The sequence below is a fragment of the Rissa tridactyla genome, chromosome 2, assembly GCF_028500815.1.
Source record: "Rissa tridactyla isolate bRisTri1 chromosome 2, bRisTri1.patW.cur.20221130, whole genome shotgun sequence".
Lineage (NCBI taxonomy): Eukaryota > Metazoa > Chordata > Aves > Charadriiformes > Laridae > Rissa > Rissa tridactyla.
In genome coordinates this window covers 145223622-145241659 of record NC_071467.1, presented here as the reverse complement: position 1 = coordinate 145241659, position 18038 = coordinate 145223622, and the positions used below count along the sequence as shown (strand labels likewise).

Here is an 18038-nt window from a genome sequence, read left to right as displayed (position 1 = left end):
AAATATGCATCTGCATCTGCATCTACATCTACATCCAATCAAAGAAAGGGATAATACTACAAGAATTTTGTGGCTAATGAAAATGGGGGAGGCACTGAATAAATCAGGGATCAAATTCTAAATTCACCTTTTTAAAATATCCAAGACAAAAAGTTTGTAAATAGTAAGGACCCATAACGTCCCAGGAACCATAATATAAGCTGCAAAGTTGGTGAATCAAAGGTTGCTTCTCATTTTGAAACAGTATTCCTGGACATTTTTATTTTCATTTTTTTTTAATTTCGAAGGCTGGGCAAATTTTTCACATAGAATGTTTGTAAGCATTTCAAAAAGTTTTTCTATCATTATTTGAGTTTTCCTCATTTTAGTGTTCTATAGATGTAGCAAGTGAGTTTAAAGGCAGGAACATTTGTTTTAATCTCTTAAGTTTTTCTGTAAATATTTTGTTAAAATCATCTAGCATCTATATTTTCAAAAAAAAAAAAAAGCGCAACAGAACCGATTCTTACTTCATCCATATAAGAGCAGAAAGGTAATATATAGACTTTCTGCCAGTTGGCCAGAGAGTTCAGAGATTATGTTTCTGCTCTGATATGGAGGTTTCTGCTTGCATATGCAGGTCGGTCAACATAGTTCAGGTGTGAAGTTCACATATTCGCAAAGATCAGTAAGTCCTTTTTTTCAGCTATTAGTCAGTGAATAGTTAGGCATAAACTGAAGAAATTTCCTGTCTGTTTGGAAACAATTAATAGATGATTGGCAACATGAGTTCAGCACATCCCTTATAAGAAATGAATCACAGAGATCTGAACTTTACCTCCATTTTACTGGAGCACTTAAGAAGAATCACTTCTCTCTTAAGAAAAAGCCTTTTCTGGGAACATTTGTAGTTGGAAGAAAAGAAATGGCACACTGACAACAGTTTGATGTTCTTATTCCTGTGCTTCACACACCTCGTCCAGAGAATATCGATTGAGCTCAGAGAAAATATAAACTATTCTGGAGAGGGAGCATGAATAATCTCAATGCTACCTGCAAGGGCTGCATAGAGAGAAAGGTCTGTGCCGTAAAACGCAGCATACAAGCTTTCCACTCATCTGAGCCATTTCGGGTTTAAATAAAAAACATGTCTTTGTGGCTATCAGGAAACTCGTACTAGGAGAAGCTGAGTCATAACTGCCTGTTTAGTTTTAAAATGTTCCCAGCTTTCTTCAGGCTGAGATAAATAGCAATTGGCTTTGTTCTCGCCTGCTGAAACTCCCCTGTCTCCCCTTCCCACCCCCTCAGGAGCCGAGCCATCAAGTCTGTTTGTTGAGAAATCTTTTCTGTTTCCCAAGCTGGCGAGGCGGCTTTCCCCTCCTGAAGTCTGTCCTCAGCGGCCGTGTCATTCCTGCTGCGGAGGGAAAAGAAAGAGAGTAACTCACCCAGCAAATTCAGCTGTAAGGCTTCCCCCCTGCTGACGCCTTTTTTTTCTCCAGTTTTAAAAACCCAACGACCTGGTTTCTTTTGAGGAAAATTAGTCTGTCTTCTGGTGGCACCGGGAAATAAAAATGGGGTGGTGGGTTACACTGAAGCTTTCTTCCTCTCTGTCTCTCTGCTCAAATGTTCACGGATATCAAAGTTTCAGGGGCTTAACATCTACCCACCAGTGCTGGCAGGAAGTAAGTGCACTACCTTTTTCTGTTTGTCTCTCCAGAGGGACTGAAGGCAGGATTGGTTTCAAATACACTTAAAAGTATCTTTTACTCCTTGATTGAGACATCTGGTAGCTGACAATGTAGCTTTGTGGCTGCAGGGCAAACCACCTCAGGGTTACGGAGCATCTTGTGCAGCAAGGTGGGGAAAAAGGGAGAACTAAGCCCTTGCCGATTCACCTCTGAGGTCAACCTCTGCTATGTAAAGGCTTCCCTGGGTTATAGATAACTATTGTACAATAGTGGGAATTCTTGTGTTTAAAACGTGGTTTTCCAGTGAGTACTGGGTGATGGACCAACAGAGATCCGTGTTACATTGCTGGCGTGGCTGGAGTCTTCCTCACATCTGGATTTAGATGGTTCTTTTTTAGTTTAAAGTAGCTTCTTATTGCTTTGCTCCCTTTCAGACCTGCTGCTCTTTCCTCTCATAGACTTGTGTTTTGCAGTCCTAGAAGTCTAGAACCAACTGTGGCAAAGCCAAACTCAAATTTTCAATGAGAAGCTGAAAGACACCACGGCAGAGATGATGGCAAATGCTTCTGGGGCTTAGCAGCCACCCTTCAGTAACCACAAGTTTGTCACAGAAGGTGTTGAGGAAAGTATTTGCATTTAATTGAAGATCTTGATTTATAGCTTCCTGAAGAAAAAAACCCAAACACTAAGCAGAGCAATGGCCAAAGATACCTTGTTTAAGTTGCAAATTATGCATAGACTTAATAGAGATCAGGGGAGTTTTACACATCTGTGTGGATTAGTTGAGCAGGTCAGAGGGGCAGTTTATTTCTTATATGTTATAAAATATTGCTTATAACTAAAAGTTAGGGTGTTTGTGCATTCCCACCCTGCTGACACCTGCACCTGGGAACTGGGTCAGGGAGAGCATCCTCCTGGGAACTCAACAAAAGGAGGCGAGTGCAGCAGTTGACACAATCTCCATAAAGCAATGATAAAACCACAGTTTTCGGTCTTCAGCTGCTTTGTGCTGTCAAATCAGGGCCTGCGTTTCATCCATTGTTTTGCATCTTCTTTTTTTTTTGTTTAAATCTAGCTCATAATATGCAAGAACTTAATCACCCAAGGGGCATGGGGAGTGAGGTTAAGACAATAATTTCTTATCTGAAAAGAAAATACGTAACTTTTCAAACATGGCATGTCTTACAATTGCACAGCTACAATTCAATAAAAAAGAACATTAAACTCACCAAATGTCAGAAAGCCTATTTATCCACTGTGACTTGGCAGTTTATAATCATGATCGGTGGGCTGAGAGAAATTGCATTGTCTTTAATTTTATGATTTCTAAAGCAGTGGGAAATGGTATTTTTGCAACAATAGGAAGCCCTCCCCAACAATAGGAAGCCCTCCCCATGTTAACTTAGTTTGTGTATTAGTTGAGGTTAGTTACAGCTGAGGATGGATCCAATTGAGCTTTCTAGAACTGTTTAAAGTTAGAGGCCAATACAAAAAATGTCACTTTTTTTGCTTTGTGTCTCAGTTTCTTCAGCTGTCAAAGCAGATGCAGAGATACAGTGAGAAACATGCCAAAACAGAGGTGAAGTGTGTACTGCACGGGCAATGTCAGCAGGTCCAGCTTGCCATTCCTGAGTTTCTCTTCCCCACTAGACCTCGTTTCCCTGTGATACAGCAGACCCTCAAGCCCAGTATATGCATTTGTGCATGAAATGGGTCCTAATGCCGTCCTCGTTGCAGAGCTGTTGGTGAGTTTTTCCAGAGCCCCTCACTGATGGGCTGCTTTGCTGTGTTGTCAGGTTGTGGAGGAGAACTCTCTGGCCCTTCTGGTTCATTTCACAGCCCTGGATACCCCAACAGATACCCAAGCAATAGGGAATGCATCTGGTACATTCAGACAGCACCTGGTAGCAGCATTCAACTCACCATTCAGGAATTCGACATTGAATATCACCCAAACTGCAACTTCGATGTTTTGGAGGTAAGACCATTAGATTGACTTCTGAAAAATACACAAGTTCCATGTTTTTCTGTTTGGAGCAGATAATCCCAAGAACTGCAGGAGCAGAACAAACAATTCTACTACAGTTTCCCATTTCTGCTGTGATTACAGTTACGTTCCACAGATGTTGTCACAGAAGCCACAATGCTGTTATTTTTTTGCTTTTATGCCTTTAGTGTCTGTATACCTTAATCAATAAAAACGCTAGGCACTGTACACTTCCTAACAAGAATCAAAACTACTTTGAAAAATTCAGTCTTAAGAAGTCCATCTTTTACAAAGAACTAAGTGTAGGGTACTGCACCATGGAGATAAAATTTCCTAATGTAAAGGAATATAATGGATCACTGAGGGGATAACTAAGGTGAGACCTTGTGTAGGACCTTCCAATGAAGTGGGTAGGTTTATAACCCTGAGTGCTGAAAACTATGAAGAATCTTTGTACTCAGAAAAAAGTGTAAAAGCAGAAGCAGTGTCCTAGTCAGCTTAGAGTGATAGAACAGAGAGAAAAGGGACCTCTCTAAGGGTTTACTGACCTTTAAGAGACCCATAAGACTGGATAGTCCTGTTATATATGACGTCTTTGTGGTCATGTTGGGAAGAAGCCATGTGACCAGTCCCAGGTAACAGATTTGAATAGAATTCCACTGCAGGAAGGAGGGATAAGAAATAATTTCAGGAAGAAATTCTTTAGAAGTATAGGCTTTCTGGATCACTCTCACTAGAGACATTTGAGATTACTAATGGAGGTACAGTTGTTTGGTCTTTTGATGTTAATACATGGATGACATTTGAGTGGTTTTGTAATGAACCCAAAAGATTTATTAAGAGATCTTGTACCATTCCACTGTGGCCTTTCTCCTCCTCTTCTCCTGGGTAATGTAATGTGTGACCAACATAGAACTATACAGCTTTCTGTCCAGCACATACACATACTCACTGCTGCCTATTCTCCCCTTTGTACCTTTGATTTCTCCAGCCTATTGTCCTTAATGCACACTCATCATCAATATTCGTGGAAGACTTACCCCACATCCCGAAGCAGGTCCTAAATATACAGTTGCCGGGTAGATGATTGCTCAGCATTTGTATAAGTAGAAGAGATACATAACTTAACTCCAGCTTTCTGGCTCTGATACAGGCTTCCCTAACTTAGCAATGAAATGGAAGTCTTGATCAAATGGACACTGTGCTTTGAGTGTTCTATTGACTTTGGGACTTCTGGGTGTAAGGAAGTCGTTCCATGAATTCTCCACTAGTAGCATTGGCAAGTATGACCAGATGTCACATTGCTGACACCAGTCCCTGTGAGTAGGTGACCTGTGTTGGCTGGTTTGGGTATTGATGAAATCTGTTGTATAGCAGCTTCATTGTTGTTTGTGCCTAGAATGACTAGATTGAAGCTAATCTGCCTGTAAACTTCTGTTATGCCTCTGTTGCCTGGAGAAATCCGTTAAAAAGCTATGAAATCTAAGTCTGTTGTGATTGACCATATCTTGAATAGTGCAAGGACAATTCCTACATTTGCAGGTGGTCACCCAGGAGCTATCACTATCCAGTAAGAGTACAAATGGGTGGCAACCATTTGCTTGATAACTTTTTGATTAGTGGAGGGGTTGGCCTAAAACCAGTGAGTGGGTTGCTGGACACAAATTGCTTAAAGAAGTTGTTTAAGAGGATCCTACAGTGTGCTGCTCTGTGCCCCTGAGCAAGGTATTCGCCTTAGGTTTGGGGTTTTCTTTCTTTACCATTTCAAACGTAGTTGCTATGCTTTACTTCTTTCCAACCTTACTCACTTACCAGCACAGATGCCCGCCTTGCTGTTTGAACTTCCCTGCCTTCCTGCCCTCAGAATTGGTATACGTCTGAGTTACTTGTCTCCTGACCTTGGCTCATCCAGTTCCCAACACCTGTCTCTGATCTGCTAACAGATAACCTAATGTAAATTAACTTATTGGGGAAAATTGGTTCATGTCTTTGTGCAAGATCAATGATCAAAGGTTCTGCCTGGCAGCGAACAGCTTCTCCTGCCAAACTGCAGGCACTTGTGAAGCTTTATGTACCTTGCCACATACACGTTTTCTCGCTTTTGTTATAAAATTACACATTCACAGCACGATTGATATAGTCTGCACAGAACAAATGATGACTCAGATTTAGTGGGGAAAAAACAGGAATGTGGTTAACTATTTTCAGGAGCTGCTCTATCTTGTAATCTTTTCTGTAGTTGTCTGTGTATGTCCAGGATGAAAACCATACCGAAAAGTTTGAAAACTGTTAGAAAAAAAGAGGTTCCTGGTGTGCCTTTGACACAGTGTGTTTCAGTGATCACTAATGTTCCAAACTTCTTTCACTCTCACATTATCTTCCCAAGAGTATCCTGTCTACCAGTTCTTTGGGTTTGGAAGTCTGCTTTTTCTCATAGTTATTCTCCTGATTTCACTTTTCCTTATCTCTGAATAGTAAGTTCTACCGCTTCCTGTTTTCTTTCAAGCCAAGTAACTTTCCCGTTACAATAGGAAGTCAAAATCAGTACTAAGGTAGCTCTGCACCCTGCTGTCCCTCCTTGTCCCATTAACTCTCTCTATTTTCTGAAATAAGAAACTGTCTTGTGATAAAAATTCCCCAGTAATCAGAAAACTTGCTCACCTGGATGCATTTAGCTTTTTGTTAGAAACACTCTCACCCCTTCGAGCTGGCAGAGAATTATAAGGAAATTCTAAGAGATTCTTCCTATCACAGTACCTTTGCTGCTAACTTAATTTTTATACCATACTTTCTTGAATATTTCTACTTTGCACATTTTTCTGAACCATATTTGTTCTGATAAAATGCAGCAACTGTCTCCCCTTTCTTTTGACAATGCCTCCTAAACAAGCTGTCCCTTCCAGGTCATTATCTCAGTACTGCCATGTGTTTTACCAAGACTGTGCAATAATAGTTACGTAAAAATTTTGTGTGTGGAATCTTCAAGTTCTTCCTGTGGCTTCTGCATGCTCAAGTGTTTGACACATTCTCCTTTAATCCTCCTCCGTGTTTCATTTATGACACTGCTGCACTCTGTCTTTCTCTCTTCCCCATCAGATTCCATTGCTTTTACAGAGGAATTGTTCTTAAAGATGTTTTCTAGAAATGCTTCATGGAAATGCTTTGGAAACAATAAAAGGGTTAAAACTATTTTTAAAATCACTTTTATAGAAATACATACAATATGAAAATATTAAAAATACATACAAAATGACCATGTCTGCTTTATTAAATTATGATATCTTCTCTTTGACATGGACCAGATTTTTGTAAACTATAAATATATTCTGCCACAGCAAGATGTAGCTCTGAGCTGAAAAGGAAAGAACGCTGTCAATCTATTGCACTTCAGAGCCTTTATTAGATGCTCTGGTCTTCTCATTTAAATATAAAGAAATATCAAGTGTTACCATAATTCTTAATTCCCTGTCAAAGCTAGGCTCTCTTTTTGCTGGCAGTTATATCTGAACAGGGATCAGTTTTATTCCCAGAAAATCTGTGTCATGAGGGTGACCAACCACATAAAAACAGCTTTCTGTTGCTCATAACTCTGGAATGCTGACTGTTAACAATAAATGGAGCTAATGGGGCAGAAGCAAATGATAAGAACAGATTAAAACCGTGGGTTTTATGGCAGTGTCCTGCATCCCCGCTATGCCATCCAACATCATTTTATCTCTGGATCAGGTGCTCTAGTCAGACTAAATGTTTTTATTTTTATCTGTTTGCAGCTCAGTCATCCTGTGACTCTTTGTGAACCACACCCTGGAATTCATTCTTTCCATCCATTCTCTTTTCCCTCTTCTTTTTTCATGTGGTAACTATTGGTTTTCCTCTTTGTAGCCAAAAGTGACATTTTATTGTTTTTTGTCATGGAAACACTCTAACTTGTTTTTGTTCCAGGCCTTGTGAAAGCATCTGATTAATTGAACTGGCATAAGGGAGAAAAGAAAATACACTCCTAACTGTAAAAAGCATGCCTTTGACTGTGCTTTTTATTTTGAAACTATGCAGAAGGCCGTTGCCAAACAGTTAACAATGTAAAGGAGACCCACAACCCTCAGATTTCCATCAATATTTCTTCCCCATCCTTAATTCTTTTCCAACGGGTCAACTATAAGCATTTATCTTGGGCCAAGTTAATGTCTGAGGTAATACTACAGAAATCAGCAGGGTTTATGTCAGAGCTGGGTTTGGTCCCCTTGCCCATGGTGTGCAGATGGCCCCAGGGGGCACCAGAGATGATGTGAGGGGCTGGTCCATGATGCTTATTAGATGCATATTAGAAACTCCTGCTGTTTCCTCTGCCACATAACTTCTCTGGGCTGGTTTAGATGATTAAGAGCATGTGTTCCTGCTAGGTCTCACGCTGTGGCTCTGACTCAGGGAGTATACCACAAACAGATTTTAAAATTCACATTTTGAACAGACTTCTGACAAATGCAGCTGTCATTGGGCCTCACAAGCAGTAAGATTTTTCTGAAGACGCCGAGCTTCCAGTGGACAAACATGCTTCTTCCCCAGACTGTGACTGCTTCACTACAGATTCTTAATCTGAGCTGTGATTTCATCCATTCTGACTTCTCTTGAATGCCTTAAGACGATCGATTGGACAGAGGAACCATTATCCATTCAAGTCATGCAGCCTCCCTGCAGAATGCAAAAAAGTGCTGTCTCAGTCAAAATTAAAATGTTTAATTTATTAAGCCTGGATAATCAGCCACTAAAACAAAATACTGTCTTCTGAACATCTAACAGACTATGACGTTTATAAAAAAAAATTAATTCCTTGTTTCTTCTGGGGATGCAAGCTTCAGCTTCTGAGGTTTCACATTGCCCTGGAGTCACTGAATGTTTTTCCAGTTAAAAAAAATAAATTATTTCCCTTATACCTCTAACAGCAGAGCAGTGTCAGGCACCATGAGCAGTTAGTGAGCACATGATCAATCAAATTATGTAGCAATGCACTATACTTAGCCCTGGAGGTGGTGGGACTAGCTCAGCTATTTGTAAGACTTGCTCAGATATTTAGCTTGGACAGAACCCAAACTCCTTCTGAGGTTAAAAAGTATCCAGCAGAGCTTATTAAAATACTGAGTTTCCCCTCATCTAGAAGAGATCAGAGGCAAAAGGGCCATATAGAAGGCTGGTTCTTATCGTACTGCCACTTTCAGAGAGAGATTAATGGATTGGGTTTTTTGACCTTTTTGATGTTTACCAGACTAATAAAATATTGGGGCAGACTAGTGGGAAAATCCTGGTAGGATTTTTTGCCTTAGTTTCCTGTTCCCTGGTTTTGTTGTTAGAACTTGCCATTCTCTAGTTTAGCTTTAGGATTTATACATCATATACGCTGATACAATGAGAATCTAGCTATTGCTAGTTCAGTTGCTGAAACATAATAGCACACTCTTTATTTGGAGTGTGTCTCTAGAAGTTTTCACATTTGATATTACTATCAAGCTGACTTTTGCAGCTGCTGTCCTACCAGGGATGTACCAATGGAAGGTGAGAGACTCTTAATATCAGGTGGCATTTCATTAGCATGCAAGAAGCCAAGAAAATTCAATCATTGAAGGCACTAGGCACCAACATCACCTGTCTGGATTTGAAAATTGCACTGAGCATGTGCGTTTTCTTTAGCTTTTAGAGGAAAGACTAAGGAAGGTGATCCAGTTCTGCCAGTTACAAATGGGCCCAAACTGAAATCCCACATCCCTTTTGGAAAACAAGAAACAGGATTAACAAGGCTTCAGTACTGGCACCTAATTCACTTCAATTGGTTTAGGGCAACCTGATCTAGCTGAAGATGTCCCTGCTCACTGCAGGAGGGTGCAGGCTCACTGCCAGATTAGATGACCTTTAAAGGTCTCTTCCAATCCAAACTATTCTATGATTCTACACAACACTGCTGCTGATGTTTAAGAGAGTGGTGGTTTTCTGGTTTATAACTGCCCGAGGCACACTCTTCTGAGTAGGAAATTACTCTTAGAAGTCAAAACCGGTCTTCTGTGACAAATGTGTATGATATATATCCTTGTTTCTGAAGAGTATTATTAAAATATAGTTTACTTGACCAAAATCCCATAGTTTGGGTGTTGATTCTGCTATTGAAGTCAGTAAAATTGCAATGTTTTTTGTTTTATCAGAAAGAGTGAGGAAACCTAGCCCAAATTTAAAAATCAGGCTTAGCTGTGCCTTTAAACATAAAGGGTGCAAAATATCAGCACAAGTTCCTGCAAAGAGATACAGTCTGTTTGCACAAACACAAAAAAAAATCTGGTTTTATATCCCCACAGAAACAAGGTGCTAACTCTGGAGGGATGGTGGAAGAAGAATGTGGCAAAGTCCCCAAAACAGAAAATTCTTATTTAATGCAAGGGTGTTTTGAAATCACCTAGAATTTCATACTTGAGCCAGGTGATTCAGATACCAAGTAAACCTGCAGAGAAAATAACTTTATTAGCTACTTTACATTTCAAAATGTGGAATCACTTTCGATACTTACAGGTTGTTTTTTTTCTCCTAGCTAAACAGCTCTCGTATTCTGTGTGACGGTCAGTCTCTTTGAAAAACTTTGACAGAGTTTCTTCCATTTCTAGGTCTATGGTGGCCCTGATTTCCTCTCTCCTAGACTAGCCCAGCTATGTGTTTCAAGATCAGCACAGAACCCACTGCGAGTCTCTACTACTGGCAATTCAGCCGTTGTCCGTTTCAAGACAGACGCAGCAGTGACAGGGAAAGGTTTTAATGCCTCCTGGCAAGAAAATCCGGGTGGTGAGTATACTGATTAATACCAGGAGAAATTCAGGAAGTCCGAGATCAGCCATGCAAGCATTTGAAGTAATCAAACAGCACAAGACTGAAAACTGAGGGGGAATTTATGTGTTACTGGATTTGGTAACACCAAGAGATGCTGAAAAACACACAGAGGAAAAAAATGTCTAACTAGCTAAAATCTAGGCCTATTTATCTATTTTGTAACCGTCTACCTTGATGGAGTTTCTTCTCTACATAATTTATCAAGACTTCTCAGTAATCAGAAAAGAACTTTTACATGCTAGCAGTTCTCCCCACCCAGTCACCCACGCAGAGTCCTTTATTAGCTAAATGATGCTTTTGGTTTTAAACTGTAAAGTGAAAAATATCTGAGAACGTGGCTTAACTTGGAGAACTTGGCGGACTCCAAAAATATTTGGACTGATTAGTAAATACTTGAACTCTATAAGGTTCATCCACCCCCCCATGTGATTATTTGTTCAAAGCCTTAGTGGTAATCAGTAAAAGAAGAGACATGCTTAAAAGACCCAACCACATGTCTCTACATGGGAGTTCTTATGAAAAGGCCAATTACAGGAAAATAATTGCAATGAAAAGTGAGCAGAGGCAAATTTTAATTCTTGCAGTTTTGCTTGATTAAGCACACTGATTCAGTAGTTTGTCAAGGTTTATACTTCTCCATTCTCACAAGTTTTATGAGAAAGGCACAAGATATTTTTTCAGTAAAAGAAGTTTACAATAGTCCTTTGAATTAATCCCCTTCTGAGATCTGGCAGCTTATTTTTTCTACTTAGGACTCCTGAAGCTTTCTCAGCCCTTCACAGCATCTTGCCTGTTGTACTCCAGCCCCCCTCTAGCCTCTAAAATACCTGCTCACCAGAACACAGTAACAGTACAGTTTTTATCCTTCCAGCAGGCTGCCTCCATCTACAGCATTCCCAATGTGTTTCTCTCACCCTCCTCCATCCCTTTACAACATATAAAAGTCCATTTGTTTGTGTTAGTCCTATTGAAAGCCCTGGCACTTCCCACACAAGATCCATCATTCCAGGCTATTTAGATATTCATGGACACTGGAGCTGTTCTGGTCAGAAATACCTGATGGTGGAGTCCTTATGAAGCCCTCAACTGCATGGGTAGAGAAGTAGAAACTTGAGGCTTTCAATTATTGTACTGCTTATGAGGAAAGTGGAGCTCCCAGCTGTCTTGATATTTTCTCATCCCTGTGCTTAGCTAGGTCTAGTCATTGCTTTCTCAGTATGCTAACTCTGCGGCATTCATATGAACGGTATTTTTGGTTGCTTTTTCAATATCTAGGATAGACGAATACCAGTACTAACACTTCAGTCTTTACAACATCTACTGCCAGCCTGGGGCTAGAAAGAAACATTACTCACAAGCATTGTTGTTGTATATTCACCAAAACTGATAACGTTATACTTCTCTGATAATCATTTCCACTGATTTTTGTTGAGAACAGGACACTTCAACAGCTGTAGCACTCATCTAGCGAAAGTTTAATGTAGAAAATATAAAGATAGAGGTGTTCTTCTCTCAGTTTAAAAATAGAGGTGGAATATCATTGAGCATTAAAGAGCTTCTGATTAAAACTGATTATGTCTTTTTCAGGCTGTGGTGGTATTTTCCAAGCTACCAGTGGGGAAATCCATTCTCCAAACTATCCTCAACCTTATAATAACAACACAGATTGTTCTTGGGTTATCCAAGTTGACTACAGCCACAGAGTCCTATTGAACTTCACGGATTTTGACATTGAAAATCACCATTCGTGTAACTATGACAATGTTGCAGTAAGTAACAATAGAAATTTCAAAAGTTTCCTTATTAAGTCTGGTGAAATGCTTGCAAAAGAGGAAGCTTACTGTGCAACGTAGGCTGCAGTTGGTTTCAGACTGGTAGTTGCATAGTCATATTTATTCACTGATGATCTAAGGCTTCAATTTACAGCTAAACAGTTATGATCTAGTTCCCTTTGCTTTACCAATGAAACAGACTTCACAAATGTATTTCTGCATTCTTCCAGGTTCCCACTTACATCTGGAAGGATCTTTTCTTGAACGCAGTGCTTGCTGCATCCTGGCACCATGCTTTTCCTTTTGGTGGTGTGGGTTGTGGTTAGTACTGCAGGAATAACATCATACATAGATGGCTGTTATTATGACACCCTTGACCATTTATAGTGCAGTTTACCACAGCTTGCTGCAAGCCATAGGATGGACTGCCCACATATATAATAGATTGCCCACACTGTTACAAACTCAGAAGAGAGGGAGGTCTGCATCCAGAAGGAATTCTGACTGGCTGATTTTCTTTATGTATGCACTGTGTATTCAGGTGCTCAGCTAAACAGCTGTCTGTTTAATTGCCTCATGAGAGCTGCCGCTCTCTTAAAGGCTTCACACTGCTGTGTGTTTGTGAACTTTTGTCGATGTCACAGAAATTCAAGTTGCTGCTCAGTCAGTGCATGACAACGAAGAACTCTACATGTCTCCATTTGGCCTTTTGGGAGCAGGGACATGAAATCCTGACCTTTGATGTCAGATTGCACTTCACTCAGTACAAAGGCATGCGTGAGCAGTACCAGTCGGATAAAGCACAGTGGCTGTAGCCCAAAATCCAGCTTTACTCTCCTTGATAAACTGTCATTCATAGAGAACTCAATTTGGCAGGAACTGAGACTCTTTTGAAAACAGCATCAGTTTTAACAGCGTTGCCTCGTAAAGCTTTTTTGTACTGAACCAGAAAAAAGAAAACGTGTCCCCCTTTTGCTGAGCAGAGCTGAACGTTTCATTTGGCCACAAAGCATCTTTGTACAATGACTGTTCATTTCTTTCTGGTTCTGAAGCACAGGGAAATATGGTTGCGTCTTTTTATTTAAAACTACATCAGGGGAATCACTGAAAGGGAAAATCTATTGGAAAAATTTCCAAGTCTGCTGTGATATCACACAGGATTAGAAAATCAGATTGCCTGGCAGAAACACGGGCCATCTGAAACAGCAGTACTGGTAAAAATGCCAAAAAAAATTCACAAATTAGGGGCTAAATTCTGAAAAGACCTGATATACCAATTTCTCTTTTAAACCTGATGCCAATGGATACATATCTAAAAATTTGTAGATTACTCAGCTCCATGAGCTCCTTGCAGCTACAGGCGCAATTCCCATTACCTTTATAGGCCAGCTACAGGCACTGGGGTTTTAATCATTGAAAGGCACCAGTTCTTCAGCTGGTGGAGGAGACGGCTGTGGCAGAGCTCTTTGCATGTGTGGAGTTTGCAGACCATTGCAGTGCACTGACACTCCTTTTCCTCTATTGCCGTAGGAGTATCTGCTGTTTGCTTCTGCTTTTTGTTTTTTTGGGTGTGGTGGTGGAGGAAGTTGCCCGTCAGCCCTAGCTGTGCAAATACAGCTGAAGCAGCAACGTGAGCAGGGAGGGAGATTTAAATTTAATGCAGGCATCAGTCACTGCTCCCCAAGTGGAGGGTGGTTTGAAAATGGATGAGGGGTAATGCTGATTTGAAGCCAAGAGATAACGAAGGGCTCTGAGGTAGAGAAGGGCTCTTCAGCGCTAATGTAAGGAGACCAGCAGAACAAGAAAGGAGTGGGTGGGGTTTCTTTACCAATATGCCAATAAGCAGAAAATCACTTGTTGACAACACCCGGATGTGATTTGTGTTCATCTCATTCCAAGGCTTGCTATATGCCTCACATGGTAAGAGAACAGAGTGAGGGGACAGACAGTGCCTGGAAATATGTAAGTAGATGTCTGACTGTGAATGGTTTAGGAATTTCATTCCGAAAGCTGCATAAACTGGAAAATATGGGCAGCTAAGGAAGCTGGTGGGTTGTTTTTCTCTCTCTACTATAGGAACAGCTACTGTGTATGAGTAACACAGTGGTTCCACCCTTTTCTGTTTCTTAAATTTTTACTTATCTTTATGGATTTTGTTTGCTCTGTGAGTTCTCTTGGGGCTCCCCTCCACCCTTGAGTGTACCAATGGCCTTTTCCTTCATCATTCCCCTTCTAGAACCAGTCGTTTTTCCCTGTGTTATGACTCGAGATTTTTTTGTTGTTTTTTTTTTTTTTTAAATATTTCTACCGTAAATCCTTTTCTATGGGGAACACATGAAAATGTATTTTTTTTCCTGTAATGTTTTCCATTGCAGATTTGTTATGTGGGAAAAATAGAGGAAGGGAAAACACTCATTTCTACTGCTTCTTGGCTATGCTGCAACTCCAAAAAGCCCAGTGCGTTTTTCAATTCTACTCAATGATTTCACATGTGAATCTGAGCACAAATCTAGGTTCAGCCAAATGAATTCTAAGCCTGTAACGGTAACTCACGGTGTAACTGCTCTGAGCTCCCTCTAGAGTCAATGGATGCAGTGCGCAGAGAGCACTCCATGCCACCAAAAAGCACATTCTTCATTCACTTAGCTGCCAAAATTTAGGTGATTCCTCAGTTGCTATGCCTCAGTTCTGTAACTTAACCGTTCTCAGAACAGATGAACATTTCATCTGCTAAATGAGGAGATATATATATATAGTCTTTACTTTCTTTGATCTCAAATATAACTTGGTTATATTCTGCAGAAAGCATAAAATCTTTGAGAAGACTTTTTGCTGTCACTATCACCATACATAAAGAAAAATATTTTAATTTCTCTTTGTGTACCAGTCCATTTCTATCTGGAGAGTGTGTTTTACAGCAAACAAATTTGTTTATTTGAAGGAAAATAGAGGGAAAGAAATAGTGAATGCACTAATTCCTGTATTTTTTGCCCATGTGTTTAACCAGTATTGTATCTGACGCTACACCAGCAGTGCAGGTTAGCAAGAGTTTCAAGTATTTGGAGATTTGAGAAGGGTGTGGCTCATAAAGCAGTGCTTGTAGCACAAGGCAATGAAAAGGGGAGGGAGAAATATTTTGGTTCTTTTCAGCAGCTTTGATTAAGTAAATGTTATTTTTTTTTCCTATTGCAGTATAATAAGTAGTACACAGGAATGTAGAAATGTAAGCCTCTGGGAGCTAGAGAGGAGGTATGACTTCATTTATTCCAGGTGCTGGCAGAGAGGGTCTTCCAACAGTGGACAGCTAGAAATATGTAGAGCTTTTATGGCTCAGAAGATAAAAATTATCTTCTTTTTGTCATGTGCTTTTAATGCAGGACACATTTGAACAAGAAGGCAATGAGTCACACAGATATGTTTATTGTGGAAAGGGAAGAGAAGAGCAAATTGCTGCTGTGCACAGTGCAAATGAAAACTTGACTTTTAAGTGTGCAGATGCATCATTTTCCTTTACTCATGCAGCCACAGAAATGCATTTCTCAGATGTTTTCAAAATAACTTTAAGAAGCTGCCGAGAGAAACAACTCTTTCCTGAACTAGTGTGTGAATACTGTGGTTTCTGATCTAGATTCAAGAACTGAAATCCTCCCTGTAAAATAGTTTAAGTTAATAAATAACAGGTGAGCAAAAATGACGCAGCCCTACAATATCCATGTGTTACTGTTCCTGCTTAACTTGCAGCTGCCATAACCCCTAAGATTGCTGCTGTGTCTCACTAATGCTTATGCAGAGCTGTTGCTTGAATCAGATTTTTAGCAAGTGTAAAGGCTAGGAACCATTTCTGTGTTTCTGAAAGAGGAGACAGTACTATTCTTCAAGCAAGCTGCCCAGAAACAGCAAATACACTTGATTTAGAAAACATTCCTCTGACTTCACGCTCTTCTCCCAGTATTACCGCAGAAAGACTTCTTTATTCCAGAAAGCTCTTGGAATGAAATGCCTGCTTAGTCTCTTATGTTACTCATCCTTAATATCTTCCCGAGTAAGAGAGCTCAACTGCTAGAGTCTCACAACAGTCCATGTGTCAACGGTCACATCCTCAGCTGTGCAAAGTGGCACAGATTCATCAAAACCAGCAGTTTACGTGAACAGTAGCCAGCCCCTCTCTCTACGCTCTGTCAATGCAATGCTTATTCTCAGTTCTAGCATTCAGATAAAATCCTCTCACTACTGCCTAGGGAAAGACAGTACCTTAATTCCTCAGGGTTATTTTTTTAGTCATTACTTTTTTTTCACGTTCCATGGTTTGTGGTTTTTAACTCTAGGCAGTCTGATTTATATACAGAATATATGTACAGAGGAAGAATAAACACTGCACACTATGTATTAAAGGGCTGATTGTGGCAGGATGCCAAGAGAGAAGAAAAGGTTGAATGGATGGATATTTTGGGTCTCTTTACAGGTACTAATTTTTACAGCCATTGCAGTACACTTAATACTCCGTCACAAGGTCCCACAGAGCTAGCTAGTGTTATAGGCCCAAGGATAAATGTTGAATTCATGAATACAGCATTGGCTATGTAGGGTATGTCGGTGGATTAAGCAGGCGCTTTGTCCTTTGTTTCTCAGCTCCAAGGTTTATTTGAGACAGGTCAGCTTTCTCTCAGCTACTGTTTTTATAAATTTTTTCACTAATGTGCTCAAAGGCCTTTGAATACTGGAAGGAGAAACATTGCATTGTGTTATACAGTCTAGTTAGAAATTTTTAATTTATTGGTGCTGCATTGCACAGACTTGATGGAATTTGAGGCATTTTGAAGTAAAAGAAGACAATCTTAATAAGAAGTACACTTCTTCTAATGAATGGCATTATTTTGCTCAAAGTGGGCTTTTATATAGCTTTTAACATTCTAGCACCTGAATATCTTCTAGTCCCGATATCCATATTTTTATCCATTTTGCTATGGGAAGCTGAGTCACAGGTTATATTAAATGACGTGCCTATGGTAATGCAAGACTTTGATGCTGAAACAGGAACTGAATTCAACTCCTGTTGCTGCCCAGTAGCTCAAAGGCTCTTGTTCTGTGGGTCATGCAACTGTGATCATCACTTCTGAAACCAGGCAGAAGGGCTCTGAGACTGGCCCATGGCACCAAACACAGCAGCAACAAATCCCATCTGCTGGAGTGCCAGGAAAGATAACTGGGACAGTGAGACTGTGGCCATTTTTTCCTCTCTGTAGTTTCTCTTTCTATAATTTTTATGTTGCTTGAGCTAGAAACTCATTGGTTTTAACTTCACTAGCCTTGTCTCCGATTGTGAAACAGAGAGGAAGGAAACAAAATTATCAGCTGTAAGTGGAAAAAAGAGAAGGAAGGCATTTGTGGTGAAATTAAAAGTGAAGCTTTTTTTAAAACCATCTTTGCTTTCTTCCTCCCTTTTTTTTTTTTCTCTTCTTTATCCTCTGCTTAAATAACACTTCATATATATGTGTGTAATTCCGCACTCTAAAGCTATTATAAAGCACAGATAAATGCACTCTGATCCTTGATGCTGATTATGTGCATCTAAAAACCATAATCCTAGTTTCTTCTCTCTTTATACACAGTCATAGCTCCCACTGGTGCACTAGTTGCATGTTAGGGCCAATTTAGAAGTCTTTACTGAGGTAAAATGTAGGGTTTAACTGAATGAAAACCACAGGTGAACTCATATCAGCCATTATCAGAAAACAATAAATGCATGGGCCT

General features: G+C 40.0%; 1 protein-coding gene across 3 annotated transcripts in view; it reads left to right on the top strand.

The window, feature by feature from the left end:
* The window catches only part of CUBN (cubilin), a 148473-nt gene that overhangs the window by 63227 nt on the left and 67208 nt on the right, over positions 1-18038 (top strand). For all 3 annotated transcript variants that reach the window (XM_054192490.1, XM_054192491.1, XM_054192489.1), the window contains exons 29-31: positions 3464-3645; positions 10296-10470; positions 12103-12284. In XM_054192490.1, coding sequence (XP_054048465.1) covers positions 3464-3645; positions 10296-10470; positions 12103-12284 — 539 coding nt within the window. The remainder of the gene's footprint in view (positions 1-3463; positions 3646-10295; positions 10471-12102; positions 12285-18038) is intronic.